The sequence below is a fragment of the Dendroctonus ponderosae genome, unplaced genomic scaffold, assembly GCF_020466585.1.
Source record: "Dendroctonus ponderosae isolate FM_Combo_2020 unplaced genomic scaffold, Dpon_F_20191213v2 Dpon_F_20191213_8, whole genome shotgun sequence".
NCBI lineage: Eukaryota > Metazoa > Arthropoda > Insecta > Coleoptera > Curculionidae > Dendroctonus > Dendroctonus ponderosae.
In genome coordinates, this window is record NW_026019016.1 from 11,872,515 (window position 1) to 11,887,336 (window position 14,822).

The 14,822-nt window shown below is 33.7% G+C and overlaps 1 protein-coding gene across 1 annotated transcript in view; it reads left to right on the forward strand.

The window, feature by feature from the left end:
* LOC109536188 (frequenin-1) overlaps positions 1–14,822 on the forward strand; it is an 80,685-nt gene that overhangs the window by 35,656 nt on the left and 30,207 nt on the right. The window contains exon 2 of the mRNA XM_019902298.2: positions 14,307–14,331. Within this exon, the coding sequence (XP_019757857.1) occupies positions 14,307–14,331 (25 nt within the window). The remainder of the gene's footprint in view (positions 1–14,306; positions 14,332–14,822) is intronic.

Genomic DNA, 14,822 nt, shown 5'->3' on the forward strand with positions numbered 1-14,822 from the left:
CTAATTTGAAAACTATCCATATAAATGTATCGATGTATGTAAGGATATTCAATATACTGTCAAATATACAATAAACCAAACTTTTTAGGAGATTTATTTAATATTCTAACTTGCTTACTTAAATACTACGAAAACAAAATCTAATACCTATTTAAGTTGATCAGAATAAATCATTTGTAAATTGTTACAAATTAAGAAATACCCATAATTATCACTGTCTTTCTTTGTGCTAATATAAAGGCAATGCTATTATTTTTGTTTCATCAAATTCAAACAGTCCCTCTTAAAAAATTAAAAATTACTAGCCAAGAGCGTATAAAATTTACCTATGAATTTCTGTACGATACTATTTGTTTGTCATTTTTATCTAGAGCTTATATAAGGTTCGAAATACACGAGAGAATGAAAAAATATGATTGGCGGACTCGCGGTTGTTTATCTCGAAAAATTATAAAATAATTATCATGAATTGGTTTTACCATGAATTTGGTTTTACGAATGCTAATTTCTAATTTCTAAATGAACATCTCAGATTCTTATCTCAGCCTCGGCCGACCAAAGAAACGCTGCAGCGATAATACTGAAGAGCTAGAAAATTAAGCCGAAGAAAAACGATCTATTGATTGTCTATAAACTCCGAATTGTTTGAAACTACGACCGATTAAAATAAAATTAAACACCGCCTTTGAAAGTAACTTGGGTATGTCTTTAGAGACTAGAAGTAAGAAGTATGGATAATTCTTAATACCGAAAAATTGCTTTCTTCTTCTTCTTCTTCATAGACCACTTTCTTTCTTTTCAGCTTGAAAGTTGAATGTTTTGCGTGCTGAGGATTTTTGTTTTTGTGATGTTGACCTCCCTCGAGTTCTATTTTTTGAGAGGCATGGTTTCTCAATTCGCCTGGTTTTACTCCTTTTTTACTTTTATTTGTTCCGTTTCATCTACTTTAACTACCATTACTGATGTTTCTTATATGGATTTGAGGAGTCCTGTATATCTTGAGTCTACCCTGGAGTTATCTAAGGAGTGCATAATTGCCCATTGCTCCACTGAGTCAAAAGCTTTCTTGTAGTCGAAAAAAAAATTGCTTTAGGTGCCCATAACTGTTTAAAATTTGAGTTTTCTATTTGCTGGAGAATTCCGGCCATTCTCAAGGAACAATTATGCACGCAGTCAGTTATCGGGGGTAATTGTATAAGTGCTTCAAAATTACCGATAATTTTGCATGAAAGCTTGTTGTCTAAAAACTGCATGAGTTTATTTTCATATTGTGGCGAAAAAGCCCGACTCTGAAGGAGGAGGGCTTTTTCGTTCCAATGTGAAAATAAACGAATGCAGTTTTTAAAAGACAACAAGCTCGAATGCAAAATTATCTGTTTATTTTGATGCACGAGTGTAATTTTTATGAATATTTCCTGAGTAAACAAAGTAAATGTGGATTCATTTTATTTCTATTATATTTTATTGCACTTTTAATGTTATTACTTATGTTTATTAAATATAATTTCAATATCTTAGGTATGTCAGGAAGACATTTGATGTCTAATTCAACATGAAAGGACACCTGTCAAATATTTTTCGTAAACAATGCAATTATCGTTGAGTGATAATTGCACACTGTGCAATTACGGCTGTAATTTTTCGAAAATTGCACACTTCAAACGGACAGATTATCATACGAGGGAAATATTCGGGGGTAATTGCACAAGTGCTTCAAAATTACCGATAATTTTGCATGAAAGCTTGTTGTCTAAAAACTGCATGAGTTTATTTTAGTCAGTTTAAGAGTTTATGTCAGGAAGACATTTGATGTCTCATTCAACATGAAAAGACACCTGTCAAATATTTTTTTTGTAAACAATGCAATTATCGTTGAGTGATAATTGCACACTGTGCAATTACCGCTGTAATTTTTCGAAAATTGCACACTTCAAACGGACAGATTATCATACGAGGGAAATATTCGGGGGTAATTGCACAAGTGCTTCAAAATTACCGATAATTTTGCATGAAAGCTTGTTGTCTAAAAACTGCATGAGTTTATTTTAGTCAGTTTAAGAGTTTATGTCAGGGAGACATTTGATGTCTAATTCAACATGAAAAGACACCTGTCAAATATTTTTCGTAAACAATGCAATTATCGTTGAGTGATAATTGCACACTGTGCAATTACCGTTGCAATTTTTCGATAATTGCACACTTCAAACGGACAGATTATCATACGAGGGAAATATTCAGGTTAATTTGGCTTCATATCAATATTAAAATTTATATTGAAAGGGGATTTTCCCCTATAGTAAAGGGCTTAACCGCGATATTAAACATGAAACAAAAAGCTCAAGACCAATGATTTAAAAGATTAAATGTTAATTATTAAAGCTCGTAATTAATGTATACCTATCATGTATGAAATATTGCGAGGGTGTTTTTTGTGCGGCCTTACGCCCTGACTCAGTGTATGCAAACTGCATTGCAGCAGGTTGTTTCCAGTTTGATAACGTAAGGTAATGACGACGTAAAAAAACTTCAGTTTTTCCATTCAATGCATTTCCTAAATAGCGGAATCTTGGCACGTACTCATATTGCTGCATTATAAGATGTTGCAGCTTATCTGTTGGGAATTTCAACGAGCGGCTTTCGGAACTGAGTTGCAAGTTTTATACGTTTAGACGTCCACGTAGGATTTTATGGAGCTCGTTGTTTAGCAAGGCAGACGATGTATAAATCTGCTAGTTTTTATCACGCAAATGTTTATTCGCCTGCAGTTTTCAAATTGTAATGCTTTATACATGTCAACATTACCCGTATTTCGTGTTCCCGTAGAAATTATTTATTACCTACCCGCGAGTTATGCAGCTGTGTTAATTTCAGCGGTTAATTACTCTCAAATTCAGGAAATATTGAATTGATCCAATGCTGGCGAGAATTCATCGCAAATTGAATTTAAAGGAATCAAATATATCGATATTTGTATAAAATTTTAGAACGTGTAGGAGTTTGGTATGGCAACCGTGTGGTTAAGCGAAATAGGCTTACACTGGCAACATGGTCGGGCCCATTTTTGACGTTTTTGGGTTAGCGGGTTCCGCCATCTTAAGATTTTGATGTATTTTGGAATTTAGTAATTTTAGTAGTCTCGCTTAGTAAATTAATAAATTAACCTTTTTCTCTGGTTTCCACCGTTCAGATATATTGGGTCCGATCATATAATAAAATAATTAAATAGTGGAAGTTTCTATATTTTGCTAGCATTAAAAAAAGTTGGAGCGATTGAAAAATTGAATTAATAAAATTTCCACATTTCGTCCTGAAAGTTCGATTTAGTCTGACTGCACGGGTTGGTGAATATGTATTCATGGAAATTCATCAGCGTAATACATATAATTCCAGAATCGATAAACCGTGCTTGAATGAAAAGAAGATTTTTCATCCGCTTTGAGCAAGTGAGGAATTCTTGAGCGTCTTGGTACAAAAACTATCAGCACTGTTTATTTGCGTGCTGGAATCGTTTGATTTTTTTGAGTTGATGCAGTTATTTATTTTGAACATTTTTGGGCTTTTTAGAAAATATTGTAGAATTCACAGCTATTGCGCAAAAAGTATTTCTATTTTCTTGCTATTTAACAATTTCAGGCATGAACTGTAAACGTCGCAGTAAGCGACAAAGTTCTTTTATAACGAAATAATTGTCAAGCGTTAAATATTTTTTTAATTTTCCAACATTCAAAATCTTAGGCCCGGTCACCTTTTGAAAGCGTTTTCGTCCAAATTGCGATGATCAGAAGAAGAATGGAAAGAGGAAGGGAGTATTTAGCAAAATATGGCCCCGACGTAGGAACTAATCCACAGCAAGTCTCATTAAAATCCATCTGAGCGCTTTCTCAATAATACCAAAATTTAATTTACGTTTTTTTAATGGAAAAGTTAATGAAGTCTAAAATTGTCAGTTGGAAAGAGAGCAGAAATAATTATGAAGGTGCCTACTGGGCACTGCCCCTTATAAAAATTATGATATATTAACGAATAAAAAAATATTAAAAAATAATAAATTTGTATTATATTGTAAATATATGTAATTAACAATATACAGAGTGATTCAAAATTGGCGACCTTACTTTTAAGGGGTAATAGGGACTCGCTTGGAAGGTAATATTGAATTGATCCAATGCTGGCGAGCATTCCTTGCAAATTGAATTTAAAGGAATCAAATATATCGATATTTGTATAAAATTTTAGAACGTGTAGGAGTTTGGTATGGCAACCGTGTGGTTAGCGAAATAAGCTTACTCTGGCAACATGGTCGGGCCCATTTTTGACGTTTTTGGGTTAGCCGGTTCCGCCATCTTAAGATTTTGATGTRTTTTGGAATTTAGTGATTTKAGTAGTCTCTCGCTTAGTAAATTAATAAATTGCTGAAATATAGTGAAGGAAGGAAAGTTTATCATTTTAATCGGTCACCCTTTTGAAATTGCATTGAATGACTAAAAAAATTAAAATATTGTAACCTTAGAACTCCAACCTTTTTCTCTGGTTTTCAACGTTTAGATATATTGGGTCCGATCATATAATAAAATAATTAAATAGTGGAAGTTTCTATATTTTCCTAGCATTAAAAAAAGTTGGAGCAATTGAAAAATTGAATTAATAAAATTTCCACATTTCGCCCTGAAAGTTCGATTTAGTCTGACTGCACATGTTGGTGAATATGTATTCATCGAAATACAGCAGCGTAATACTTATGATTCCAGAATCGATAAACCGAGCTTGAATGAAAAGAAGATGTTTCGAGGAATTCATAAAGCTTCAATCTTGTACGACAGTCTGTTTAATTTTAGGCCATCGTAAGTTTAAAAAATGCTAAAAGCAGCCCAAAATAAGAGCTTTCTTTGAATACATCAATAAACTAATTTGAAAATTCCAACTTTCCAAAATCTGTTTACCATGCGAAACGTTTCGTTTCAGGTTATTCAAGCAACACACGCTCTTGATTCAACAAGGGCAGCAAATTGCAAGAAGTTTCCGTATATATTGAATAAACTTAGTACAACAAAGAAGTAGCGAGTTTAGTTTTGCTGGTTGGCTGAGTTTGATGCTTTAAGCTTCCAAGGCAGCACAAAAAATCTCCAGGTTTTATAAAATAGCGTTCGCGTCCCGATGTGGCCATTTGTTTCTGCCATTTCCCATCCAAATTGGCCTTAACGGGAAGCCACGTTTGCATATTTCGATTTGTTTCTTGCCTCATATTTTTTATTTATCCTGGCGCTCAACATGTTCGCCGAACGAAACAACGCAGCTTTTTGCCTATTGTGTTTAATTCACGTTCGGATTTTCTTGGCAGGATGTTTTCCGGCCTCATACATAATCAACCATCTTTATTTGACCAATAAATACTGATCCGGCAATTTTATAAATTTTCATCGACCTCAGTTTACCTTTTTTTCCCCAATTTCCGTCGCTTCACCTTCGATAAATCCTAGTTTCAAGAGAAGCCTGGTCGGATCGTGAAGCTCACAAGGGTTTCCCAAAGCGATTATGTTTATTACTACTTAGCCATTTATATGAAAGGTTGCCTCATCGGACCAACATTATGGCAGCATTGGGCAAAACTTGAGAGAAAAGCCAAATAAATCAATGGTAATGAGCAGATATTTTTTGGAGGGTCTTTCAGATTAATACTGGCACTCTGCTAGCTCTGGAATTTGTCTTCAGATATTTCAGAAAGCCTGTTCTTTAATTCCCTTTTATTACAGCAAACAAATGCTAATGAAAACATAGAAAGAACGTCAAACAAATTAGCGAATTCCGTGTTTGGACTCATTAGCGCTCTACTCGGCAAGTGGAAATGAAAAATTATCTCAAGACGCTATACACATACAGATATTTATTGTGCAATTAAATGCTGAGTGGCAGCGATTCAAAATAGCTCTAAGCCATTTAATTAAGTCAACATTATTAAACATTAACAAGAGAAGCGAAAACTTTAAATGCCACCCTGGCCATGAGATAAAGGACAAAATCCAAAACTTGAACAACTTTTAAGCTTTCAGACTTCATTATGTCGAAATATCAAGAAAATGCGATTTTTGAACACTTTTGAAAATATTTCGTCTCTCAAAGAATGGCAGACTTTGTCAACGGCATTTTTACAAACTTTTATTTCTGACCTTATTACAAAGGTTGAATCACGCAAAGAAAACATCGACTAAACTTTTGAATTTGAACATGAAAGACATGCTAATGTAATCCGCTTCTGAAGGAGCTCTAATAATTTCCAGCGTTTATCCGCCTCGATGTCCTTTCCTTTTAAAGGCAGAACATTTTCATCGATTTTTCACTTATGGATATTACTCGGTGAATACATTTGCCTTTCATACCTGACCGCACACAGCTTTTAAAATGAAAACATTCAAATACATTAAATTTAAGGTATTCACAATTTCGTTCACCACTAAGCTCGTAAAAGGTTTTTATTTTGCAGGAGCTTTCATTTTTTGTACTGCCGTTTGAAAGCTCATTTTGTGGCAATTTCAGGTAATAAAAGTCACAGCTTTCCTCTGATATACGACTGAACAAACCTAGACTAAACTGATGAACAAAATGAACGTTACACAGCCAAATTTGCCCTAACTTTAGAACTGGACACATTATGATTGCCTAGAGCCATTTGGTATCTGTTTGAAGCATTATTGGGTCCCACTTGATTTTTGTTAGTCAATGTTTTGGTAAAAATTACGCACTTGAAATACATTTTCTACTGAGCGGCAAATAAAAAATGCAAAATTTTGCAACGTTCGAGATGCTCCTAGTTGGTCAAAAAGAATGCTTTTTTGGATCTCAGCACAGAGATTCGAAAGTTAAACCTATTGGTAGTTAACCTATGGAAAGAATAAATAATTGTAGTTTGAAGTGGGTAAATGTCGTTTGGCAAAGTCGGTTTTATTAACTGATCCAACATTTGGATAAAGCAAAAATTATATAAAATTGCAAAACACTGCTAATAACCTGCTTTAGGCCTGGTTCCACCAACATGTCGTTAAATCCGAGATTATCTAAACACAATAGTTATTTAATCAATGTTTAAGTAAGGATTAACTTGCCTTGCGCTCTTCTGCAAAAGGATCAATTGTGATTAACGATTCGTCAGTAACGTCGAGTAATATCATCTTTTTTAAACCATGCTCCGCCTGATTCTAACACTGTTGTTAACTTATTGCATTATTATTAGGATTGTATTATTATTATTATGTTATAAAAAGCGTGTGTAATTGAACGTATTGACTTTTCCCTGCCTTATACTATAGAAAGGATGGAAGAACAAGATGCCATTTTCCCCATCAGACTGAAAAAAATATTGTGATATAACACATCCACATTGTAATCAAGTTAATATTTTCACATTAAACGATGATTATCGTGACAAACCAACCAATTTTAGGCCATTAAGATAACCATTGATTAAAATCATGGTGGAACACACGTCGTCGATCTAACATATTTAGCCGACGATTAATGCTTTATTTTAATCGTAGAGAGCAGAGAGAAGATTTCCTCTAATTCTAAATGCCGTAACTCTCAGAGTCAATCTCTGTAAGTTCGTAAATCCTATATCACCTTAAGCCCTAAAAACAGCGGAGGTTGTTTCTGTTGTTTAATCTGGTAGAAAAATGGAGATAACGACTTATATTATAGACCTATATCGATTATGCGTATTATATTATAGACCTATTTTATTGAGTGAGTTCATCCGCTTTGAGCAAGTGAGGAATTCTTGAGCGTCTTGGTACAAAAACTATCAGCACTGTTTATTTGCGTGCTGGAATCATTTGATTTTTTTGAGTTGATGCAGTTATTTATTTTGAACTTTTTTGGGCTTTTTAGAAAATATTGTAGAGTTCACAGCTATTGCGCAAAAAGTATTTCTATTTTCTTGCTATTCAACAATTTCAGACGTGAACTGTAAACGTCGCAGTAAGCGATAAAGTTCTTTTATAACGAAATAATTGTCAAACGTTAAATATTTTTTTAACTTTCCGACATGGTCAAAATCTTAGGCCCGGTCACCTTTTGAAAGCGTTTTCGTCCAAATTGCGATGATCAGAAGAAGAATGGAAAGAGGAACGGAGTATTTAGCAAAACATGGCCCCGACGTAGGAACTAATCCACAGCACGTCTCATTAAAATCCATCTGAGCGCTTTCTTAATAATACCAAAATTTAATTTACGTTTTTTTAATGGAAAAGTTAATGAATGTCTAAAATTGTCAGTTGTAAAGTGAGCAGAAATAATTATGAAGGTGCCTAGTGGGCACTGACCCTTATAAAAATTATGATATATTAACGAATAAAAAAATATAAAAAAATTTGTATTATATTGTAAATGTATGTAATTAACAATATATAGAGTGATTAAAAATTGGCGACCTTCCTTTTAAGGGGTAATAGGGGTTCGCTTGGAAGGTACGAAAAAAATATTCAAATCTTTTTTCGATAATTTCTAGAAGATTTGAACCGTTGAAAATCGAATGTCAACTTTGTTATTAAGCATTATTTTAAAATTGTTCCATTTTAATTGGTAGCATATTGGAATACTTCAGCATTCAAAAAGAAAAAATACAATCTTTGATTCAAATTACGAATATTTTTTATATCAAAAAAGTTCTCTTCTACAATTTGTTGATGAAAAGTCAAAGCGGCAATGATGCTTTTTGTAATAAACAGATAGCTCCAGGGAGATAGGCCTTGTCAATAATAAAAATAATTTGTTAAACTATGACTTACGTTGAATTTCCTTTCACGAATTTGCGGATATGCGATTATTTCAGGGGAAATGCTACAGTAACATGAGAGAACAACAACTGACACTTTCCCAAGCACCAAATAAATAGCGGCTACATGCCTACCACGTATGTAAGGTACACATTAAACCAATGGATTACTGAACACCGTTATAAATTGAGCAGGAGTTAATTAACCGAATACGAGAAGCTGCTCGAGAAGAGTGCATAATAAGTTGATTATACAGGCACTTATTTGGAGTTACAGACTCCAATGTATGTTTTTGTGAACAAATTAATAATTCGACGTTATGAGATTCGAAATAGGTTCTATTCAACGATTCCTGTTGAATTTCCCGTTTATCCTTGTCTATCGTATTGTTACTTTCTCTATTTATCCATGGTTACCGAAGTTTTAAATAATTACGAAGCAACAGGTATTTACGTAATGTTAATTAAGCACATTACCTTGAAAAACATTGTTGCCGTTTTTCTAATATAGTTTTTTTGCAAATTTCTCAGGTTTTAAAAACAATTAATTTTTCTGTACTTCTAAAACACCTTCAGAGGAATAACGCCAATTTTAAATCACCCTCTCTGTCTTAGATAAATTAACATTTACAGTTTTTGTCGGGAGTTTTAAGCTGAAAAAAGAGCAATTAGATCGTTACTACTACTACGTAACTACTTTTCAGTAAATCTGATTAAGGATAATAAGATTAATAACGATAAGTAATTCAGGCTACTTTGTAACATGGCACTTCTGCGTAAATTTTTCACTAATTTTAATTTAGAAAACGGACGCTCTCCGCTACAGTAAGTTATCATTAAGGTTAAAAAATTCGTAAACAAATTTATATATTCGGAAAAACAAGCATACATTGATTGTATATATTTAAAAAAAATTAAAAAATTTAAATGGTCGTTGCTTCTTTCCTAAGCTTCTCTTTTCGTTAGGCTTGCAAACAGAGAAACATATACTTGAATTAAGAATTTCAATTGTTAATTTATCTTCAAAAGTGAATTCCATTTCCTTAGATGATCATTCAAATCTAGTTATTTTGACACTTTTTGTTTTAACCCTTTGCTTGCTGAGATTTTTCATAATTTAGAATGATACTTTTTGCCGTTTCAAGGAAACATGCAAATTTATTTATTAGATGAATTGTAGCGTCACCTGTCAAAATAGAAGAAAATGTTTTGAATAGATTATTCTCAGCTTTTGACGTACTATTCGAATAAACTTCTCCCTCCCAGATATTGACTTCTTATTTGAAACGTTTTTTCCTCAGATCACTCATTTCCGAAATATTTAAGCGTTTCAAGATTTAAAAAAACACCCTGTATATTCCTGTATACACTTATTCCTTCTTTATTTACTTATACACATTATTACACTTATTCCTTATACACCCTCTGATTGGGCAACTTTTTCCTAATATAACCGACTTCATATCTCGCCTGGTTTCGTAGATGCCCATGCAATGAATCTTTATCTTGCACACCCTGTATATCAGCTACCAGATTTATGTCAGTCTCTAGATTAAGAGCTAGAATATTACTAACTGCAAGCTTGCTGATCTTGATACTTTTTACTTTCAGACTACTAATATACCATTTCAAGAAGTTAAATCTATAAAATATTCGTAGTAAGTAGTGGTTGAACGTTTACCTTCTAATAATAAATAATCTCCTTCAAAGGCCCCATTTACATTGTGGCCCGGAGCCCTAACGACTTTAAACACGGCCCTTACTACAACATGTGTTGATTATTTTTTACAAACTTCTTTTTGGGTATTTCGCCTCAAAAATTGTTGTCTTTAAAAAAGACAGAATTTCCTCACGTATAGGCGAAATACCCAAAAAGAAGTTTGTAAAAAATGAATCCGCCTCAACAATACAGAACTTATCTATGTATTGATAACCCTGGACAATAAAATTAAATATAGTGAATCCGAGCCTTAATCTATGAAACCCTGGTTATCTTAATCCATAAAACCCTTATCTGGTTTTTCATTTGCCCAGCAACCAAATACGAAAGCTGAATGGAAACTGAAAAGAACACCGACCGTATGAAAACTGATCCCAAATTTAAAAAAATCAGTTCAAAGCCCTAATCTGTTCTAAATTAGTTTGTAAAAATCTTCACTTAATCGGTCAAAGTTTCCAGATTAAATCGCTCTCAATTACCGCAATTGCCATGTAACTGATCGAGAATTAGCACAAAGCAATGTCTTTGTTTCACTCCAATCCCGTGCCGTTTAAAGGTTCCTTCATGTGGTTAATTAGCTTTTACACGAGCTTGAAGCTGTCATGGAAAGTACTGAAAAATCAAACAGAAAACCTCGAAGTTAAAAGAATGTAAAGCGATTGTTTCACGACCTTTGGCAATACATCAAGGGCCATTTTTCCAGACAACATGCAAGATATTAAAATTGATGACGCAAATTGAAAAAAGCAAAGCAGAAGTTTACTTGAGCTTTATAATATCCAACAATTTTCCAGTCGATTTCATACGTAAACTTTGGAAGATTGAAAACTATGGGCAGGAAAACAAATGAGGAATACTTTGCGCTGTTTCCTGCACGCGATTTGTACATATATTCCAGGTTATTCATTGCGCTTTCTGTGTGGGAAAATGCCGCATCTACGAGCCAAAGAATGATGAAAATTCCGGTGATAAATCAATGTATTTCTGGACAGAAAACGTAAAATACGAAGCACAAAACGATCGCACGTTCAAGGAAGGTCAGCTCTTCGCTTCTGAGTCACCAGCTGTAGTCATCATCGCACGCGTCGCACTCACAGTCTTCAGCATCAGCGCATGATTCTTCCCATTTTCTGATCCTGCGCGGTGGATACATTTCATCGTAAAACGGTTTTCCGTACTTGCCCACAACCACTCCGGAGGCCAAACCAAAGAAAACAGCTCCATAATCACACCATCTGAATTTTTTCATTGCGACTGGAATTTGGGAGAGTTGACAGTGATTTTGAGTTTATTCCAAAAGTCATAATGTAAAGTAACACATTGAGTCAAAATGGTCAAATTTCTGTTTGATATCGGGTACTTTGTGGTGGGAATTGCCACCGGAACCCTCATTGGCAGATATGGCAAAACCATCTACTACAAGATTATGGCAAAGGAAGATGAAGACATTGACTTCGAGCTGAAGAACTACGAGTTTATATGCCAGGAAGAGGATGAGTGCGATTGTGAAGACCAAGAGGAATCTTGATATTAGAAAAAATTTGCAGTTGCCATTTTGTATAAAACAATAAAATTGTTATCTCTGGATGGATCGTTATTCAATTAGATTTAATTCAGATAAACCTCAAGGATAATTTGTTTGCATCCGATGAACTGAATGAATGAAAATGCAATTCAAATGTCTCTTATTTTAAACGGACATGCTTGTAAATTAATGGGAGAAAAGTCGACAATTTCAAAACAAACGACAAAAAGCTCACAAACTCAAAATACAAAGAATTTCTGCTGCAAATTGTGGGCTTCAAAGAAAATAATATAAACAATGCAACCTTTCGATGTCCGATATTAAATATCAAATAGTTAGGTTATGGGTTAGAAGTTAGCCCCAGTGCCTGCGATGTTAGTAGTGTTGCAAAAGTTCAAATTTGCCCAAACAATTTTCAGATAAAATTCGTAATTACGCAATAATGGCGTAAATCAATCAATGAAAAAGTCTTATATAAATTTACAATACATTTCTTATTCTATTATGGCCGCTTATTTTATTAATAATCTTAGAAATAAGTCAAATATGTCAACACCGTCGTTGTGCTTTTTAACGTGATGCTTATTAACGTTACCGCTACCGGTACGTAAATAAAGGAACACGTTATCCTCTAATAGCGTAAACGGTTATTTGTTCCTAATGCGCATGCTCAGAATAACGGATAACGTAAAACGTGTTGCAATTAAGGGGCCTAAAAATTCCCTAATAATAATAAATTTAATAACGTTAAATGCCAAGAGATTTGAAAAGTTCCAGAGCTCCAAAAAGCCCAAAGAACTATCTATAAAAACTATTCCAGCTTCAAATTGGATAGCGACAACAGCAAGAGAGTAAAACGAGTTTGAACTCAGAGACAGTGACTATATCTTTGAGAAATTAATTTTAGTGGAAAAAGTCTAAAAAAAGACTAATCTATACCGATAGCTCTAAAGTGCCTTTCTTTCATCACTCTGTCATGCTCTTCGCGTGGTGACAATATATAAATTAGAGTTCGAATATTTACATATTTAATATTGTTCCTATTTAACAGTATTTCTTGCGTTTACTTTTTTATTGCGGTCCGAGAATGATGCGGAACCTTTTATTTCCCTAAGTCAATAAGAAAACGCTGTTCTTAGTGAATACAAGCACTTAAAAAGGTGGCCTATTTTATCCGAAGAAAATTCAAAAGCATACGAAAATAAGTGTGTTATAATTTCGCCGTTACATAAAATTCGCCTCATAAAATCCACAAATCTGCACATGTGAGCAGCGTGAATGGCTATCAAAAAAAAACTACAACCCTGGTTGCCATCTAAATCTACAAAGTGGAATGCTTTCCAATTCGAATAAAATTCGCCTCATAAATGTTATCAGAGAAAAACTACAACCCTGATTACCATCTACTTCTGCAAAATGAAACGCTGTCCTGATCTAGACCGCCCAAAATTCCCTAAAACCCCGATTTTTTTCGCAAAAAACTTATTTCGTTACTGTTAGTCTGCTTAAAATCTTGATCTGGACCACTTACAGCCTGAAGGGCGCTGGATGGCGAAACATTTTAGCCGCTGCACTTCCCTAGCATGAATCGTTTGGCAAAAATAATTTGTTTAGGGTGTGAAATTTGGCAAAAACAGGCCAATCTAAATAATTAGTCCAGGATAACTTGCAGCCTTTTAGCGCGCTATTCGCTAAACCAATCATAAAGCAATTAACAAGTTCCACCCAATTTTCGGCATTTTGGTCTGGATCTTCGCTATTTGAACATTTGAATGCAGCAAATATTACTTGCCAATGCAATAAAAAGTATAATTTACAACAGAGAGTTAATCGTTTTACCTATCAAAAGATTATTCTGTAGAGAGAACCTCATTCATTCGTTAACATATAATTTCTGAGCTTAAATTATTTTTACAGAAAGAAAATTCGMAAAATTTCAAAACTCAATCCATAGTTCAGAAGGTYGTCCTTGTCGAATAAATGTGGTATGCCGTAATATTTATTTTATTTATTTTTAATTGATAAACTATGARACTCGGAAGYTACTGCTATTGACCCACACCCACAGGACACCCCGTATAAAGGGTTTAACACTACAATAAGRAAGATATCGTCGACTAGACATCSCAACCGCTCAATTACCGCATAAAAGAGTTTCAAAATTTKTATTATTCATTGGGCTAGTTACAAGCCTTGCTTCCGTGCAAATAAAATGCATTGTTCTAAATTATTAAATAGGCCATATTATATATAAATATTAAATAGGCCATTCTAACGTTTTTCTTTCTTTGTTTCAGTTACCGAAAAAGAGATCCGGCAATGGTAAGTACTTGATTATAAGGGGAGTCCATTTGAAAACTTCCCACCCTTAATATCATACCTTTCTTGCAGTTAAAAATATGAAAATACCCGTAAATCTTATTTGTAGGATTTTTGGGTTAGTTTTAAGCAAAAACGATTGTATTGGGTCTCCTTGTATTACAAATGATTAGAATAGTAGGCTACACTGTTAAAATCGTTGAACAACAGGACGAAAATCTAGTTTAAACATTGATTTAGTATTTTTGATTTTGATCTTATTTATTGATTATTTTACGACAAAAACAATATTTTTCAATTTGCGGAAGATAAATTTCTACAATAAAACCTATGGGACCTACTTAGGTACTATATTATAAGTAGTTCAAATGTTGTCAATTTTCCTGTAAACAATAATAAATTGTAGATAAGTTCTATATTGTTGAGGCGGATTCATTTTTTTACAAACTTCTTTTTGGGTATTTCGCCTCAAAAATTTTTGTCTTAAAAAAAAG